This window comes from Podarcis raffonei, chromosome 13, assembly GCF_027172205.1.
Source record: "Podarcis raffonei isolate rPodRaf1 chromosome 13, rPodRaf1.pri, whole genome shotgun sequence".
NCBI classification, from domain to species: domain Eukaryota; kingdom Metazoa; phylum Chordata; class Lepidosauria; order Squamata; family Lacertidae; genus Podarcis; species Podarcis raffonei.
Window position 1 is genome coordinate 48,521,858 of NC_070614.1, and position 18,558 is coordinate 48,540,415.

An 18,558-nucleotide genomic window follows, 5' to 3' on the forward strand; every position below is an offset into this window, starting at 1 on the left:
AGTGAGAAGCAGAGATGAAATCTATTATGTTGGTTATTCTTGATCTCTTGGCTGTTTCACCAGGTGAGGATTTTTATGCCTTAGATCTGTTTCAAAAGCAAATTGAACTAATCAGAAAGTGAATGCTACCTTTAACTGTATCATTTCTGCCCCCTTTCTGCAGGTGTCTTATCCAGTACACAGCTGACTCAGACTGGCCCAGTTGAGCTTAAGCCCGGAGAGTCCCTCCAACTGACCTGCACTGTCTCTGGTGTCCAAGTCAGTGGTTATTACTGGAGTTGGAACCGGCAGCCTCCAGGGAAAAGGATGGAATGGTTGGGTTTCATTCAGCACTCAATAAATGGAGGAAATGCCTATTACAACCCAACTCTCAGCAGCCGAGCCAGCATCTCCAGGGACACCTCCAGAAATAAAGTCTACCTCCAGCTGAGCTCCCTGACAGTTGCAGACACTGCAACGTACTTTTGTGCAAAAGCATCACAGTTTGGCAAAGCGGTGGAGCACCCCAGCAAAAACCACACTCTGACTTGAATGTCTACAGCGACACAGCCAGCTCTCCGTTTCGACCAGAACTCATTACCAAACTTAAAACCATGGAGAGACCTGGTCTGAACAAAGACATTGGATTCTTATCTCATTATACATGACAAAGCCATTTTTCACCTTCTCACCCCTTGCTTTTTCCTGTAAGACCTATTGCAGTCGTTAAGAGTCGTCAACAGGCTCATCACAGCTATCTGCCAATCACCCATTCCCACCACCCTTCTGAGGAATACCCCTCCCCACCTTCTCACTATATAGAAGGATCTGGCAACTTCTGTTTCAGTGTATCTGAAGAAGTGTGCATGCACACGAAAGCTCATACCAAGAACTAACTTAGTTGGTCTTTAAGGTGCTACTGGAAGGAAAAAATTTTTTTGTTCCAAATAAATAATCTGCATGGTCTGGATGGAAGATTATTGTTGACAAACACAAGCAAAATACCCACCACCATGGCAGGGCGGGAGAATGAGTTAACAGTACTTTTTTTCAGGCCTGGGCAGGACTTGTCTGAGGTCCCTGGAGGGAGTCTTGTTAGAGGAAAGTTATATACTCAAACCAAAAAGCAGCTGGTCCCTGGAGGCTGACCTCTCCAATGAAGGGATGTGGGTGGCGCTGTGGTCTAAACCACTGAGCCTCTTGGGCTTACCGATCAGAAGGTCGACGGTTCGAATCCCCATGACAGGGTGAGCTCTCATTTCTCTGTCCCAGTTCCTGACAACCTGGCAGTTCGAAAGCACGCCAGTGCAAGTAGATAAACAGGTACTGCTGCGGTGGGAAGATAAACAGCGTTTCCATGCTCTCTGGCTTCCCTCACGATGTTCCATTGCATCAGAAGCAGTTTAGTCATGCTGGCCACATGACCTGGAAACGCCAGCTCCCTCGGCCTGAAAGGGAGATGAGCTCTCAACCCCATACTCGCCTTTGACTGGACTCCTTTACTTTTTACCTTTACTTTAACCCTCGGAGATCCGGGGCAAGTATACTCGGCTGTACCTCTTTTCTGCAGGGGCCAACTTATTTTGTCTCATAAAATTCTGTGTAAGCTATTGAACATTTTCCTTAGCATGGCACCACCCTTTCATCTCCAGAGCCCCACCCCAGGATCCATTCATTACTCATGCTCAATGTGCATTCATGCAGACATAGAGACACAAAAATCGGCATACACACAAACTGTTCCACTTTGAGTGCGACATCCCAAATCTACTGAAGTCAGCCCAGCTTCTGTTTTAATTCCCAGATGTCCCTCATCCAATGCCACAGCGAGGCCTCCTCCTCCTCCTCAGCTAAGCCCAACACCCTTACCCACTACTCTTTTTCATACACATGTACACCCCTGACTTTTATGCTGTTGCTGTGTAGGAATGAAAAACACGGCAGACGAGAGGTAGGTGTCACATGAGGTGTCTGACTGGGCAAGCCCCAGGCGTCTCACTTTTATTGAGTATTAACAAGCATTGCCACAGGTGTGCTTGTGGCTGATTGGTTGATACAAACACAAAGAAACTTGTTGCTGATTGGTTAACATAAGTACAAGGCGGGAATTACATGTGAAAGGTGGGAATTACATGTGAACATTAATCATCGATAGATTAAAGGCTGGGAAACAAGGTTGGGACTAGACAACCATGAAACCTCCTAATTAATTATAACTAAAGATTGATATAGCATAAAACAATTACTAATGATTGATCATAACATGAAAGAATATAATAATCAAGTTCTGTAGATGTGGTCAGCTATGCATTGAGAACAGGTCATCATGAACTTGAGATGAACTGAGCAAGGAAGGAATGTCTTGGTGTTTGGAACAAGTTTGTACAGTGTGTGCAGAAACAGAGAAAAGAATATAAGCGAGACTTCCCATTCCCATAAAGCCACAGTTATGTGCAGTAAAAGAACTTATGTGCAGAAAGAGAACTTCCCTTCATTGCTGACTCCCGGAGAGCACACACACACCCATATTCTGGGGCAGACACAAGAACTTTTGACAGAAAACAAGAGGGAAATCCAGGCTTCTAGCACCACTGCCACTGGGCATCAGTGTGCCCCCTCTCACATATGGAGCAAAAGGCAGCAACAAGGACAGAATATCCTGTCTTTGGGCATTCAATGTGAATTTGGAAATTTGCTATTCTGTCAATGAGATGCATTACTCTGTAATTTTCCTTTCTCCGTGTCTTCAATATTTTATATTTCTCAAAACTCACTGGTACCTGCTTTGATTCCTTTTCAAAAGGAGACAGGCATATTTTCAAGTAAATCACTGTACACTTCTTATGTATGGAGTATTCTAAAATACGTAATGACAGCTACCTTATTTTTGGGAAGACTGTTTGTGTCAATAGAATACTAAATTTGCAGCCTTAGCAACTGTGACCTTCTTTAAACCTCTCTGCTTCTTAAATACAGGACTGGACTAGACTGAGTTCTCTTTATGCAAATCTGCCAAACAGGATGCCTCTGTTTAAATAGTCTTCTCCAATGGTGAGACATGGGCCGGTTGAGTCACTTACATTCTGTATAAAAAACAGAGGAGTGAATAAACAAAAACAAAAACATGCAATCTTTGCTAATTTTCCTCATTGTCCTAAGTGCCTCACCTGGTGAGTATTTATGCTAGCTGTAAAAACAAGAATCTGGAACCCAACCCAGAAAGAATCCATGTTAGAGTTCCAATATTTGCCCTCTTTTTGCAGGTATCTCCTCCAGTCCTCAGCTGACCCAATCTGGCCCTGGAATCGTGAAGCCAGGCAAGTCCTTCAAACTGACCTGTTCAGTCTCTGGTGCCCAAGTGAGTGGTTATTACTGGGGCTGGATCCGAGAAACTCTAGGGAAAGATCTGGAATGGATGGGTAACATTCGGCCCACATCAGGTGGAGGAAGCAGCTACTACAATTCAGCTTTCAGCAGCCGAAGCACCATCTCTAGGGACACCAACAAAAATGAAGTCTATCTTCAGATGAATTCCCTAACAGCTGCAGACACAGCAGTATATTATTGTGCAGGAGACACAGCAAAGCAAGACAACGAATCATCCATGCAAAAAACCAGTAATACACCAGCATTAGAGCAAGGAATGAGGGTGGGTGGAGGGAAGATCTATTGCTCAGAGAATCCCATGAAAGCTCTTGAAAACTTGATCATGTGCATTGCACAGCCCCAGATCTCATTGCCCCATGAATGGTGGTTGAGGCCAAAATTTCATCTCACTGAGCATTATGTTGAATCAGGATAATAGTCTGTCTAGTTCGGTATAGTCTACACTGGCTGGCAGCTGCTCTCCTATCAGTCAGACAAAAGAATTTGGGACAAAAGTGTCCCCTATCCCTCTTGGACTTTGAACAGGATGCCTTCTCCCCCTGTATTTGACCTTGGCCATTCCTAAATGGTGGCTGTGTTGGTGTTGCTGACATGGAGCCCAGCCTGACATGAGCAACAATAGAGAGAAGCCTAAAGGGTCAATAAGAGCTACAGCTCAGTGGCAGAGCATGTGATTTGCATGCAAAAGGTCCCAGGCTCAATCACTGGCATCTTCAATCAGGCTGGGGAAGTTTCCTGCCTGACACCCAGGATACAGAGTAGACATCTAGATGGATCAATGGTCTGACTTGGGATGGGGCAGCTTCATGTTGAATTCTCAGTGCTTCAGCAGGAGTGCTTCCTTTTATCTTATTCACTTCCTAAATGCAGCACCCAAAGGCCTTCATGCAAATCTCCAGAGGAAGTTTTTCTGGTTTAAATAGCATTGTCTGATTTTTCACCCTCAGTCTCTTTTGTTTTGTACAGGGCAGAGGAGGCAGAGGAGCCAGTGAGGAGGAGAGATGAAATCTATTGTGCTGCTTATTCTTGGTCTCTCGGCTGTTCCACCAGGTGAGGATTTTCAGATTGGAATATTCCTCTGGCAGCCTTGGCAAGTGTGTCTCCTTTAGTTCTTCTGCTTTTTAAATTCAGGGTTGTTCCTCTTTAAATAGCATTCTCTTCTCCAATGGTGCTATATGGGCTGCGTTGTATTCATTCTGTATGAAAAGCAGAGGAGCAAGGGATTAATAACAAAGATGAAATTTTTGTTACTTTTGCTCATAACCCATAGCATCTCACCTGGTGGGAATTTACTCCTGCTGTAAAAGCAAAAATGCTTAACCCGCATCAAAAAGAATGCAGATTATAAGTTTGATTTTCTGACATCCCCCCCCCCAGCAGGTATCTGCTCCAGCCCACAGCTGACCCTGTCTGGCCCAGGAGCGGTGAAGACAAGAGAGTCCTTTAAACTGACCTGCAGGGTCTCAGGTGTCGAAGTCAGTCTCTTGTACTGGGGCTGGATGCGATAACCTCTAGGGAAAGGTCTGGAATGGTTGGGAAACATTCAGAGAGAAAGAGATGGAGGAAGAACTTACTGCAATTCAGCTTTCAGCAGCCGAATCAGCATCTCTAGGGACACCTCCAGAAATGAAGTGTATCTTCAGATGAATTCCCCAACGGCGGCAGACACAGTGGTGTATTTTTGTGCAAGAGACCACAGCGAACCAAACCAATGAAACATCCATGCAGAAACTTAGTAATATATCCAGTACCAGGGCAGGCATTGAGGGTGGCTGGAGGGAAGATTGATTGCCAGATAGAATCCCATGAAAGCCATCAAAAACTTGCCTATTTGCATTTTACTGCCCTAGGTTTCATTACCCAGTTTAAACAAAGGAGCTTTCCTGGGTCAGGCCAAAGGTCCACCTAGCTGAGAATTCTCACTGTGGCTAACCAGATGTCTGTGAGAAGCCTGCAAGTAGTCCAACAGTGCTACTTTCCCACCTGAGATTGCTGGCCATTGGCATTCAGAACATTGTTGCTGTTGCATTTATTATCTAGGCTTAAGGAGTAGGGCCCATGTCAGGTTACAACAGTTTAAAATTCAGAATTAAAAGCAGTTGAACAGACTCTGTAATCACAAGCACAAGTTTCAGGTGTGAAGGGCCAGGTAATAATGTCAGTGTACTGGAAGAAGCAAAGATCACCAGTGTGATGCAATGATTCTTCAACATCAACTTCGTTGGACTGGTCATGTTGTTCGGACAATGGGTGATATAATGCAAGGGAGATCGGGGGTAGAGGGTGCGGAGAGAAATTGCCCAATATCAGGGAATGGTCCAAATAATTTGGGATGATTGCAGAAGGGAGAAGAGGTTGGAGAACATCCCTTCCCTAAACTTTCTTAACTGATGTCTTAGGATGCAATCCTATGAAACCAACTCAGAGAGACTCCACGGAGTGGTACTAATTTCTCTCGCTTTGTTCAGGTGTCTTCTGCAGTGTGCATCTGACCCTGTCTGGCCTGGGAGCAGTGAAGCCCGGACAGCCCCTCCAGCTGACCTGCGCTGTCTCTGGTGCTGAAGTGAGTGGCTGGTACTGGGGCTGGAACCGAAAGACTCCAGGGAAAAGTTTGGAGTGGTTGGGCGGCATTCAGAGTGTGGCTGCGGGAGGAAATGGATACTACAGTTCCAGGTTTAGCTCCCGAATCAGTATCACCAGGGACGCCTCCAAAAACGAATTCTATCTTCTGCTGAGATCCCTCACAGCTGCAGACAACGCAGTGTATTACTGTGCAAGGGACAGAGCAGCACTCTGAGGCAAGGCAATGGAGCATCCAGACACAAACCGTGCAGAGTCATTCGGCCTCCTACACAGATTCAATGTTTTATGCTTGATTGCTCACCGTAAAACATTTCTGCTCCACTCTTCTTCAAACAATTTTGGGAAGGGCAGTAGCTCAGGGGCAGAGCATGCGCTTTGCAGGCAGAAACACCCCAGACTCACTCCCAGGCATCTCCAGGTAGTGCTGGGAAGGAATTCCAGCCTAAAACCTTGGAGAGCTACTGCCAGCCAGGGCTTAGCCACACATCCCTTTTACCCCACACTTTCCAAGCACAGGTCTACACTTTAAAGCTATCTTTTTTGAACCAAATGAAAACCCATTCTTTAAAGCAGGTACACAACAAAAAGCAATGTGGGTTTTCCAGGGTTTGTCATTTGCTCTGACTCGGGGTAAAGAGGAGAGAGAGAGAGAGAGAGAGAGAGAGAGAGAGAGAGAGAGAGAGAGAGATCATATGGCAATAGTGCTAGGTTTCCCCCAAGGTTTAAGAGACCACACGTATTGCATGCGTCTGACATCATGCGTATCTCACATGATATCACACACATCTCCCAGCACTTGGCTGGCTGGTGCAGCCTTCCACTAGGCACTGCTGGTCCCCACAGTACTGGCAGATGCAGTGTAGACTGGTGCAACCTTCTGCCAAGTGCTCCAATCCCTGCAGCATCTCCTGGCACCAAACACACTGGTGCAGCCTTCTGCTAGGCCCCGCTGGTCCCCAGGAGATGCGCCAGGTGTGACTGTCCCTGTGGCGTCTTCCAACACTGTGCAGGCCAAAGTACAGGCCCTACCTGGAAAGCACAGAGGAAAGGTAAGTGTGGATAAGCCATCAGTACAAACAGCACAAAACTAGATGGATCATTAGTCTGAGGGTGCTATTTGACCGTGAAATACAAACAGTGCCACTTGGAGTCATCTCTGCAAGAGCATCCTGTTTTTATCCCCTCTGCTTCTTAACTCAATGCCACATATGCAAATTTCTCAGCCAGGCCCCTTCTATTTAAACAGCATCACCTGAAGTTACTCCATGGCCTGGCTGTGTCTCTTTCATTCTGTACAAAGAGAAGAGACACAGATAGACAGACAGACAGAGAGACATGAGATCCCTATTGGTTTTTTCCATTCTCCTAGGCATCTTCCCTGGTGAGGATTTTTGTTTAGTGGGTAACTGATAATGTCGATCCCAACACAAAGGGATAATAACACAATTTGTTTCCTTTTTTTGCAGGTATCTTCTCAAGTCCACAGATAACTGAGTCTGGTCCAGGACTGCTGAAGCCCGGAGGGTCCTTTAAACTGACTTGCTCTGTCTCTGGTGCTCAAGTCAGTGATTATTACTGGAACTGGTGCCGGAAGCCTCCAGGAAAAGGGCTGGAGTGGATAGGGTTTATCCGGGCCGAAGCAAATGGAGGAAGCACTCAGCTCAATCCGGCACTGAGCAGTCAAACCGGCATCTCCAGGGACCCCTACAGTAATGAAGTGTTTCTCCATCTGAGTTCCCTGACAGCTGCAGACAGTGCAATGTATTACTGTGCAAGAGACACAGTGAACCAAAGCAATGAAGCATCCATGCAAAAATCACACTACAATTCTGCCATGTGCACTGGCACTGCTAGCTCTCTGTCTTCAACAGACATCCATTGCCCTAATTCTGGCTGAAAGATGTACTGGAAATCTCTCCCTACACAGTTTAATGTTTAGCACCCAAATCAGTATAACCAGGGATGCTTGCAAAAATAAAATCTAACTTCAACTGAGATCTGTCACAGCTACACAAATCTGAACTAGACGGACAACAGTCTTACTAGATTTCTATGCCAAGATGGCAAACCCGAATGGAAAACTCAGAAACCTAGAGGATAATTTTGTTATAAAAGAATGGGGGGGGGCGGGGAATTATTTAGGAGACCATTGTAAGCAGATGGAAACAAGAGCAGGATTTTGACTCACTTGTAGTGTAAAAATTTTATGGACAATATGGTTTGATATAAAATTTGGACTATGGATGAAAATGCAGTTGAATATGTTTAAAATAAGACCCCATGGAGGGGATGGGGGAAGCCTTGAGATTCAGAGAATCTCTTTATATGGATTTGTTTTTTACAGTCTGTGTCCATTTATATTTTGTATCTCTAAAACCAATAAAAATAATTTCATTTTAAAAAAGAAAAGAGGAAGGTAATTTCCTTTGTTCTTAAAACAAAGGTATCCATAGAATCATAAAACTGTAGAGCTGGAAAGGACCTCAAGGGTCATCTAGCCCAACCTACTGCAATGCAAAAATCTTATCCATGAAAGATGGCCCTCCATCTTCTGCTTAAATACCTCCAAGGAAGGAAAATCCACAATCTCTCATGGGAGTCCATTCCACTGGTGAACAACTCTCCCTGGTGTTTAGTCATAATCTCCTTTCTTGTAAATTGGTTCCATTAGTTCAGGTACAACCCTCTGGAGCAGGAGAAAACAAGCTTGCTCCTTCCTTCATGGGACAGCCCTTTAGATATAGGAAGGTGGCTATTATATCTCCTCTCAGTCTCCTCTTTACCAGGCTAAACAGACCCAATTCCCTCAAACTCATCAGGCTTGGTTTCCAGACCCTTTATCATCTTGGTTGCCCTCCTCAGGAAGGAAAATACAATGTACCATGGACGAATGCTGGAAGAGGATCTGAAGTGGAAGGCAATATTTGGGGAGAGTCATCCCTGCATATGGGTGTCCTCTAATTCCCTTTGCTTCTTAAATTCAGGGCCAGAAGAGACTGAACACCCAGTATGGAAATCACCCCACTAGGCTCTTTCTGAATGATGTTCCTGGCTTAATTAGCATTTAGGGAACCCACCTATCAAAATGTGTTCATGTGTGTGGTCTTTTTTTCATTATGCAAATTCTCTCGAGTTCAAATAGCAGCATCCTCCTTCTTTCCATGTCCCTGTAGCTCAAGAGAAAAGCTGCCTCTGTTCCACTACTTTTCTTATTCTGATTAATAATTTCCTCTTCCCAGGATAAAAAATGGCAACCCCCTTTCTCCCCTTCTTCCTCATGGCCCTGCTCCCAGGTAGGCTATCCCCTTTCGCATACTTTGAAATGAAATACACTAGATTTTAGGCAGGAATCTTAAGAGTACAAAACAACCCTTTCCATGTTTTTAGGATTAACTGAGCAAATCAAGCCCTAACTCTGCTTCTCCTTTTCTTCTCCCTGCTCCTTCAAACCCTGCAGGTGTTTTCTCCCAGGTCACGCTAAAGCAATCTGGGCCAGAGACCGTGAGGCCAGGAGAAACACTTGAGCTGACCTGTACAGTCACTGGTGTCTCCGTCACAAGCGGCTACCGGTGGGACTGGGTACGGATGAGACCTGGGAAAGGGATTGAATGCATGGGGTATTGGGTGGGGACCACAATGTATGCTCCATCTTTACGCAACCGAATCACCATCTCTGTGGATCCTTCCCGAACCAAGTACTTTCTCAGATTGAGCTCTGTGACAGCTGCAGACAACGCTGTGTATTACTGTGCGAGGTACACAGTAGGAGGAACTGAAGCAGAGGCTGGCACAAAAAGGGGGAAGTGGTTAGAAAATAGAAACCCACTTCAAGAACCTTGAGGTGATATGTAACTCAATGGGGTTTGCTTCTCTGTAGACACAGTTCCCACTCTGGAAAAAATATGGAGTGAATGGGGAGGATGAACCCACTTTAAGGCCTTAGACTGATGTTGATATATCTCTGTCTCAGAGATATGGAGTTTGCTCCTCAGAAGACCTGTCTAGAATTGCACTAACAAGCTGCTCTTCAGAATTCAGGGTGGGATGTTTCTCTCATTCTAGCATCCGGCCTGTTAGTCCATAATAACAACAGCAGCAGTGCAATCAGATGCTGGGACAACCAAAGGAGTTCGATTGTTATTACTGATCATCTGAGACTGGCCCTCAGCCAGATCCCCCTTGTCCAAAAGGTGGCAGCAGATTCACCCACCACCCCATGTTCCTTCCTACAGAAAACCACAGCCTCTTAAATCACCAGACTTGCAACCACCTGCAAAGTCCCACAAGAGTGTTTGATACAAAGAGCCCCAAAGCTAAAAAAGCAGCTGGATTTCAGATCTGCTTCTCACAGAAGAACTGAAGTTCTTTATTGGGGGTGAGGGGGGAAGAGATAAATTGGTTCATTTGACCTTTATTTTTTTCACAGCTGAGCCATCCTTTATGCATAACTACTCTCTACAGATAATTCTGAGGATGAGTAATCCCTCTTAGCTGAGCATGATAGCCTCATCATTCTTTTTGTGTGTGATATAGCCCAATACACACATTTCCCTAGTTCAATACATTTCACAAATAAATGTATTCTTATGCACACTTTACCCTCTCCCCCTCCCCATTCTAGGGATCTGCATTTTTGCCTCCTTCCAGAGGCCATAGCAAATCACAAGCAAAGAGCATCAGCAAAAAGACCAGTTGTTTGGACTTTATGTGGCAGGACCACCTGGTCTGTGCCTTCTCCTTCAACCCCTGGAGGGTGATTCTAGCATTTCTGTATGGTTCCATCCCACTCCTTGGGGTATGATATTATATTTAAATGGGTTATATATTTGAATTTCTTCCTCCCAACACTCTTCTAGCAACATGGGAAAGTACAGATACTAAAACCGTCTGACTCCAAATGATGCTCCTGGTTCATGGCCTTTCAGAGAGCCTATTTACCAATGTGTGCATTTCTCTGAGTGTTTTACATTATGCAAATTTGCTCACTGCTCCCAATTCAAATAGTTGCCTCCTGAGTCTTTCATTTTCACTGCAGCTCAGAAGAGCTGACTTAGTTCCAGTGATTTTTTTTTTAAAAAAACAACCTATTATTTTTTCTTTTCTTAGAATAAAAATGGCATTGCTCTTTGCCCCCCTTTTCCTCCTCACACTGCTCCCAGGTAGGTATCTCCCCAAATGCTCACTGTCCCTTACACCCAGGATTATAGTCCTGAATCTTAATTGTATAATGTTAACATGATCTGTGTACTTTTTATTAATGGAGCCATGGTGCGGCTGCTTACGAAGTAGCTTTTCAAGCTTGGAGGGGAGACCCTGCTTAACTCTGGTTTCCCTTGCTTCTCCCAATCCCTTCAGGTGTCTTCTCCCAGGTCACTTTGAAGGAATCAGGACAAGGAACAGTGAGACCCGGAGAGACCCTTGAGCTGACATGTACGGTCACTGGGCGCCCTGTGACAAGCAGCTACTACTGGAACTGGGTACGAAAGAGCCCTGGGAAAGGGTTTGAATGGATGGGATATTGGACTGGGGTCACAAACTATGCACCATCTCTCCGTGACCGAATCACCATCTCTGTAGATTCTTCTCAAACCAAGTATTTTCTGAGACTGAGCGCTGTGACAGCTGCAGACACAGCCATGTATTACTGTGCAACAGACACAGTGGGACAGACCGAAGCAGAGGCCTGTACAAAAAGGAGGAAGTGGTTAGAAAACAAAAAAGTGATGTACTATAGATGCTTGGTTCTGCTTAAAAGAAAGCACAAAATTTTGGAATCACCGAAACTGTGCTCCTTCCTCTCCAATCTCAACTTCTCAGTTTGACACAAACTGCTGCAAGGAAGGAGAAATGCATTAAGAAAAGAGAAAGAGGATAAGGGGGGAGATTCTCATGCTGTAGATTTCCATGCGTTCAACCACAAAATCAGCTGCTATGATCATGATGACACTAAGCTCCACGAGAGCCATTGATGGAAGCAGTCCTTTTTTTCTGAAGGGATGCAGGGGTACGCATACCCCTAAATATTATGTAAATCTAAGTTTGACCTCATTGATGGGCACTCTTGCGATATGAGTAGGAAAATAACAGGACGCCTAAACATATATTTTTTTAATTAAAAGCAATGGATGGGTTCATGAGACACAACTCAAGGCTTAGGGAGAAAGTTGCCTTTATAGGCAGTGACAGCAGCCTGCAGCACAAACGGCAAACCCTGTGAAAGTGGGGGAAAGAGTGATAAAGCGAGACCATTTTCATTCATTTCATTTAGTCCAGAAAACCCAGCGAGTGTTGATTGTTTGATTCAGAAATATCTACTTGATGCAGCAAAGCCATTGGTAGGGCTGTGGCTGACTGGTAGTGCATACTGCACAGAAAGTCCCACATTAAATCCCTGGGAGAGACTGCAGTTTGAAACCCTGTAGAGCTCCTGCCAGCCAGTGTAGACAACACTGAACTAGATGCAGAGCAGTCTTACTAGGTTTACAGTGGTTTCCTAGGATCCTAAAAGAACTAGGAGGCTTCCTATATTCAAAAAAGAACTTGCTTAAGTGAGGAAAGTATGCCATGAATGAAAGGTGGAAGAGCAATTCAGTAAAAGGCAATATTTGGGGAGATGCCATTCGGGCAACTGAGTATCCTTTTGTCCTCTTTGCTTCTTGAAACGACAGAACGCCCTCTAGGCAAATCACCCCACCAACCTCCTTCTGTTTAAACAGCATTGTCCAGTGTGGCTCCATGGCCTGGCTGAGTCCCATTCACTCCTTACTAAAGTTAAAGGGGAGAGAGTGAGGCAAGGTAGAGAGAGAGAGAGAGATGAGTTTCATGTTGCTTTTCCTCATTGTCCTAAGCATCTCCCCTGGTGAGGATTTATTCTTTGGAATAAAAACAAAAATATTGAACCCAATGATGAGAGATTCCCGATTATGACACAATTTCTGCATTCTTTTATAGGCATCTACTCCACTCCACAGATAATCGAGTCTGGTCCAGGACTGGTGAAACCTGGAGAGTCCTTCAAACTGACCTGCAGAGTTTCTGGGGCTCAGCTTGATAATTATTACTGGCACTGGATCCGGCAGCCTCCAGGGAAAGGTCTAGAATGGATAGCACTTATTCGCCACACGGCAAATCAAGAAACCACTGAGATCAATTCAGCACTGAGAACACACAAGGGCCGCAGAAAGAAGTTGACATAGATCGATTTTTGAAGATAAATGGATTACAAAAAAATTCTCAAGAAAGTAAATTAATGTTGAACTGTAAAATATCTGAACAGGAAATAGAAGATGCCATTCAGAACATGCAATTGGGCAAATCTCCAGGACCAGATGGACTGACTTCAAGATATTACAGAACTTTAAAACAATGGTTAGTACAACCTTTAAAAGAAGTCTGTAATGAAATACTGGAAGGGAAAAAGGTACCAGAATCGTGGAAAGAAACATATATTACACTTATACCGAAAACAGAAACTGAAAAAACTCAGCTTAAGAACTACCGCCCCATATCACTACTTAATGTGGATTACAAAATTTTTGCAGATATTTTGGCTAAGAGATTTAAAAAAGTGTTGATGGAAGAGATTCATAAAGACCAAGCAGGCTTTCTTCCGAGTAGACATTTGTCTGATAATTTGAGGAATATAATTAACATTCTGGAAAAGTTAGAAGTGAATATTAACACCAAAGCAGTTCTAATATTTGTAGACGCGGAGAAAGCCTTCGACAATATTTCTTGGAGCTTTATGAAGAAAAATCTACAGGGGATGGGGGTGGGAGAAGGATTTGGAAACGGTATAAGTGCAATTTACTCTGAACAAAAGGCCAAGTTAATTGTTAATAATGAGGTGACGGAGGAATTTAAGATAGAGAAAGGGGCACGACAAGGTTGCCCAATTTCCCCATTGCTTTTTATATCAGTCCTGAAGGTTTTGCTGAATATGATTAGAAGAGACCAGTTGATTAAAGGTATACAAGTCAGAGCTAAACAGTATAAATTGAGAGCATTTGCAGACGATTTAGTACTGACATTACAGGAGCCAGAATCTAGTACCAAAAGAGTTTTGGAACTGATTCAAGATTTTGGTCAGGTTGCTGGATTCAAACTGAACAAACTAAAAACAAAGGTTTTGGGGGAAAAATTAACAGAGAATGAAAGAGAGAGGTTTCAGAATGAGACAGGTTTAACAGTGGTTAAAAAAGTGAAATACTTGGGGATTAACATGACAGCCAAAAACATGAATTTATTTAAAGATAATTATGAAAAATGTTGGGCGGAAGTGAAAAAAGACTTAGAAATTTGGTCAAACTTGAAGCTTTCACTGCTAGGCCGTATAGCTGCGATAAAGATGAATGTATTGCCAAGAATGTTATTTTTGTTTCAAGTATTGCAAATTGTAGACAAGATGGACTGTTTCAAGAAGTGGTGAAGCCTTAGTTTACAAGGCCTTCATTTGCCCGCTTGCCCCAGGACCGAGGAGAGAACAAAAGCACCAGGGAAGCAACTTCTTCTTCAGAGAAAAAAGTTTTATTGAAATCTGCGCAGAGGCCGCCAGTGGAATATCTTCCAAAGACTGGCGGCCCCAATACACGTAAACAAGCATTCTTATACTCAAGAGCATACACCCGTCTTCCCAATTTCCCCAATCAGCTGCCAAGGTTATAACTTGTTACCTTATATGGCATATGGATATATGGCTAGCTAAGCCCCCTCCCTCCCTTGTTTGTGTGTTCTTCTTCTCTTGCGTTACTCAAGCAGAAAGCATAAAAACAGGAAACAGGTCTGGCCCACAGCTGCTGAAAACAGCTGCGGTTTTTGCTAGCTGCTTTACCACAACTGCAGAAGTTAGTTTGGGTGAGATAATATTGAGTTTTTAACCCTTCCTTCTCCCTTCACTCCCTCCTCTTCTTTTGGACAACCTATCTCCTAGCTTCGTCCTAGTCTCTCAGGTTTATAATCCTGGAGGAGAGCAGTAAGGGCCATAACATGAGGCCCCATCATACGGGACATAATTTTTTGCATCATATTTTGTAAACATTGCACCAAGCAGGGTATACAGAGGCAAAGAAGCAAAAGGATTAATAGCGGCCCTGCTAATAATACCACAATATGCCTGAGCCAACTGCCATCAGGCAGCCAAGAATATAACCAACCCCATGGATCACCTCCTGTAGTTTTCAGCGGGTTTCCGCCTATCATTGTTTCCATGTGATCAATGGTGGCGGAAATGCTGACATTATTATCTGGAATGAACATACAGCAATGAGAATGAATCAGGGCGCAAACGCCACCCTTTGAGGCCAATATCACATCTAAAACATATCGATTTTGTAAGACAACCTCCCTCATGGCAGACACCTCTCGATTGAGCTCCTTTAATGCTTTGATGGTATCATTGAACAGTCCTTCGGTCCAATTGGCCAGCAAATGAAGATCTCTATAAGTCATGGCTGCTCCTAGGGAGGGTAACAAGGCCCGCAATATCTGGGTCTCAACATAGTGGTTAATAGGTGCATTAACTGCCCTGCGGTTACGCAGCCTGAGAGATGTTGGTAGTTTTTCCACCTTATATAAAAGGGGGATCACCATTCCCAAGGTACAAACTCCAGTAAGGTCTCGGGGAACAGATTTGAATGCTGCATCGCCACAAAGCAACCATAATTTTTCTGGAAGAAGGTGACTGGTGTTTCGGTGTTGCTCTGACCACTTGAAGGCTTGTGAAAATAAAAGGCTTATATGCCATTGCTCCTGGGTGAAATTTAACAGGGCCAAAATAGAGGAGCTAGATTTAGGACTATTGTGGAGGTAGTGCATATCTGTCATTAACTTGGCGCCAGTATCAGATTGATAACACCATGAGGTATTACCATAATTAATTAAGGCAGAGCAGGCCCTATTAAATACAAAGTTTAATACATATAGGCAATTGGGGTAAATCCCTCGTAGACTTGACCCTTCAGAAAAATTTAAACAAATAGGGGCTGGCTCAGACAGGGCTAATTTTACAGGTGGCCATTGAGCTTCTTCGGGGTTTATCCTATTTTCTATGGTATAGATGTTATCAATAGGAATTCCGTGTAGCATCAGACCTGGCCGCTTCGCATAAGGTGGTATATGCATACACAGCCAACAATTGGAGAGGTTCAACATTGAGGCGAACTTAGACATATCTTTGATATACGTATTACTTTTCCACATCTTATGATAATCCTCTCCCCTGGATGTCTTGTTTAATAATCCTGTCCCCTCGTGTCCCCGCTTGCCAGTCATTGCATTTCCTCCTACAACTGATAATATAAGAGAGACTAAGAGGACCATCAAGGGGATGGAAGGATTTGGCCGTTGCCTTCCACAGAGCCTGTGACGCTCATGCCAGCAAAAGAAAAGGCACATCCATATGACAAGGGCGGTTGAGATAACTCCCACCCACCAACTCCATTGGTTCCATGGCTCTTCCCACCAATAATCAGTCATTGTGGGGGCAATTGTGGGGAAGGCAGGGGCCGCAAAGCAGTCCGCAAGGTGCCTGGCCTTGCCCTTCCAGGGGGAAGAATACAGTAGCGGGAAGGGGTGGAGGGGTGGACCCTGAGGGTGTTAGCTGGGCAATGGAAAATGTCCCACAGAGGTACCCTATTTTGCAGAAGTGAATTCCTGTTGGTGGTATGTCAACCCACCGGACGGAAATGCAAGGCACTGAGGTGGGACCTCCCCCCATAAATTCGAAAGACACAGTATCTAGGCAGAGCAGGAGAAAGAAAGAGGGAGAGACAAGAAACAGGAGAGGTCCTGGTGGCTTCTTCAGCCGTGCGTAGAGGTATCAGCCTCCGGAGTGATACCAGCAGGGCGGTCGTCCACTGGGCGCCTGGAGATGGTCAACTGAAGTGAGTTCTCTGGATCTGATGTCACTGTCCAATCTGAAATAGCCTTCTTCACTCGAGTATGGTGGACCCAAGGGGTGATGCCAGCAACTTTTACAGCAGTAGGTGTTGAGAGCAGTACGGCGTATGGTCCCTTCCAGCACAGTTGCAGCGGCGTCTGTGCCCAATCTTTCACCCACACTTCGTCACCTGGCTCGAACTGATGAAACGGTTCAGTCAATACACACGGGGTGCGAGCCTGGGTCCACCTGTTAAGATAGAGAAAAACTCGGGAGAGTGACTGCACATAATTATCAAGCTGCACATCTCGACTAGCATGGGGGGTTATCATCCGGACATACGGGACTGGCCTTCCGAACATGACTTCAAAAGGTGACAAGTGAGTGCGCTTCGATGGGAGACTGCGGACCCTGAGTAATGCCAGGGGCAGCATTGCCACCCAATTAGACCCAGTCTCCTGGGTCAATTTGGACAGCTGGTTCTTTAGAGTGCGGTTCATTCTCTCAACTTTTCCAGAACTCTGGGGCCTATATGCCGTGTGTAATTTCCAAGTGATCTGCAATGCCTTGGCCAACTCTTGCAAAACTGAGTGGACAAAGGCTGGTCCATTGTCAGATCCTATTGACCTAGGTAGTCCATAGCGGGGAATGATTTCCCGTAACAGGCACCTGGTTACCTCGGACGCCTTCTCAGTTCTGGTAGGCCAGGCTTCAACCCATCCTGTATACGTGCAGACCGCCACAAGCAGGTAGCGGTATAGTCCACAGCGGGGCAGTTCAGTGAAATCTACAACAAGGTCTTCCATGGGCGCAGTTCCACTATGCTGGATCCCCGGGGGAGCCAAGGGCCCGGTTCTGGGGTTATTCTTTTGACATAGCAGGCACTTCCTGGAAATCTGGGCTGCCAGTTGATAAAGGTGGTCTATATAGAAGCACTTCTTCAGCTGCCTGGTTGTAGCGTCCGGCCCCATGTGGGTGGACTCATGGTATCTCTGAGTTATCTGCCGGGACAGGGACTCTGGGATCCATATTCTGTCATCAGGAGTAAGGTACCATCCTTCTTCGGACAATGTCAGCTCCTGAGCATCTGCAGTGTCCCTTTCCTGCTTGGTGTATATTGGCTTATCAGCGGTGCTTAAGATCCTTCCAGGGACCAGTGCTCCAATAACCGACACTGGGGCTGGTTCCCGGGCTGCTTCCTTGGCCACTCTGTCTGCCAGTCGATTTCCCCTGGCCGCTTCTCCTGGTCCAGCCTTATGTCCATAACAGTGTATCACTGCTACTGCCTCGGGTTCCCACACTGCATCCAGGAGGCTCAATAGTGCTTGCGGGTGCGCCACCTGACTGCCTTTGGAGGTAAGCAAACCTCTCTCTTTCCACAAGGCCCCGTGGGCATGTAAGGTTAGGAATGCATACTTGGAATCAGTATAAATGTTTATCTTCTGCCCCTTTGCCAAGCACAAGGCTCTGGTGAGCGCTGTTATTTCTGCCAGCTGGGCCGACGTTCCAGGTGCGAGTGGCTTTGCTTCGATCACTTGGTCTTCGAAGGCTACCACTGCATAGCCTGCCTTCCGCTGCCCAGCCTCAACAAAGCTGCTTCCATCCACAAACCATGAAGGCCAATGGGGGTCTGCCTCATCTTTAAGGTCAGGCCTGCTAGAGTATACTTCGTCCATAACCTCAATGCAATCGTGCGTTGGCTCCTCACCTTCTCCTACCGGCAACAGGGTAGC

General features: G+C 45.2%; 3 gene segments (V, D, J or C); all 3 read left to right on the forward strand.

Annotated features, from left to right (window-relative positions):
- The first annotated feature begins 3,057 nt into the window (after positions 1-3,057).
- LOC128399216 (immunoglobulin heavy variable 4-38-2-like) lies at positions 3,058-3,781 on the forward strand. The segment is given in 2 exon segments: positions 3,058-3,149; positions 3,243-3,781. Coding segments are annotated over 2 exon segments (585 nt in total).
- A 3,456-nt stretch (positions 3,782-7,237) lies between these two features.
- On the forward strand, positions 7,238-7,879 carry LOC128400590 (immunoglobulin heavy variable 4-59-like). The segment is given in 2 exon segments: positions 7,238-7,330; positions 7,416-7,879. Coding segments are annotated over 2 exon segments (477 nt in total).
- A 1,255-nt stretch (positions 7,880-9,134) lies between these two features.
- LOC128399217 (immunoglobulin heavy variable 4-38-2-like) lies at positions 9,135-9,789 on the forward strand. The segment is given in 2 exon segments: positions 9,135-9,242; positions 9,407-9,789. Coding segments are annotated over 2 exon segments (429 nt in total).
- Positions 9,790-18,558: the final 8,769 nt, after the last annotated feature.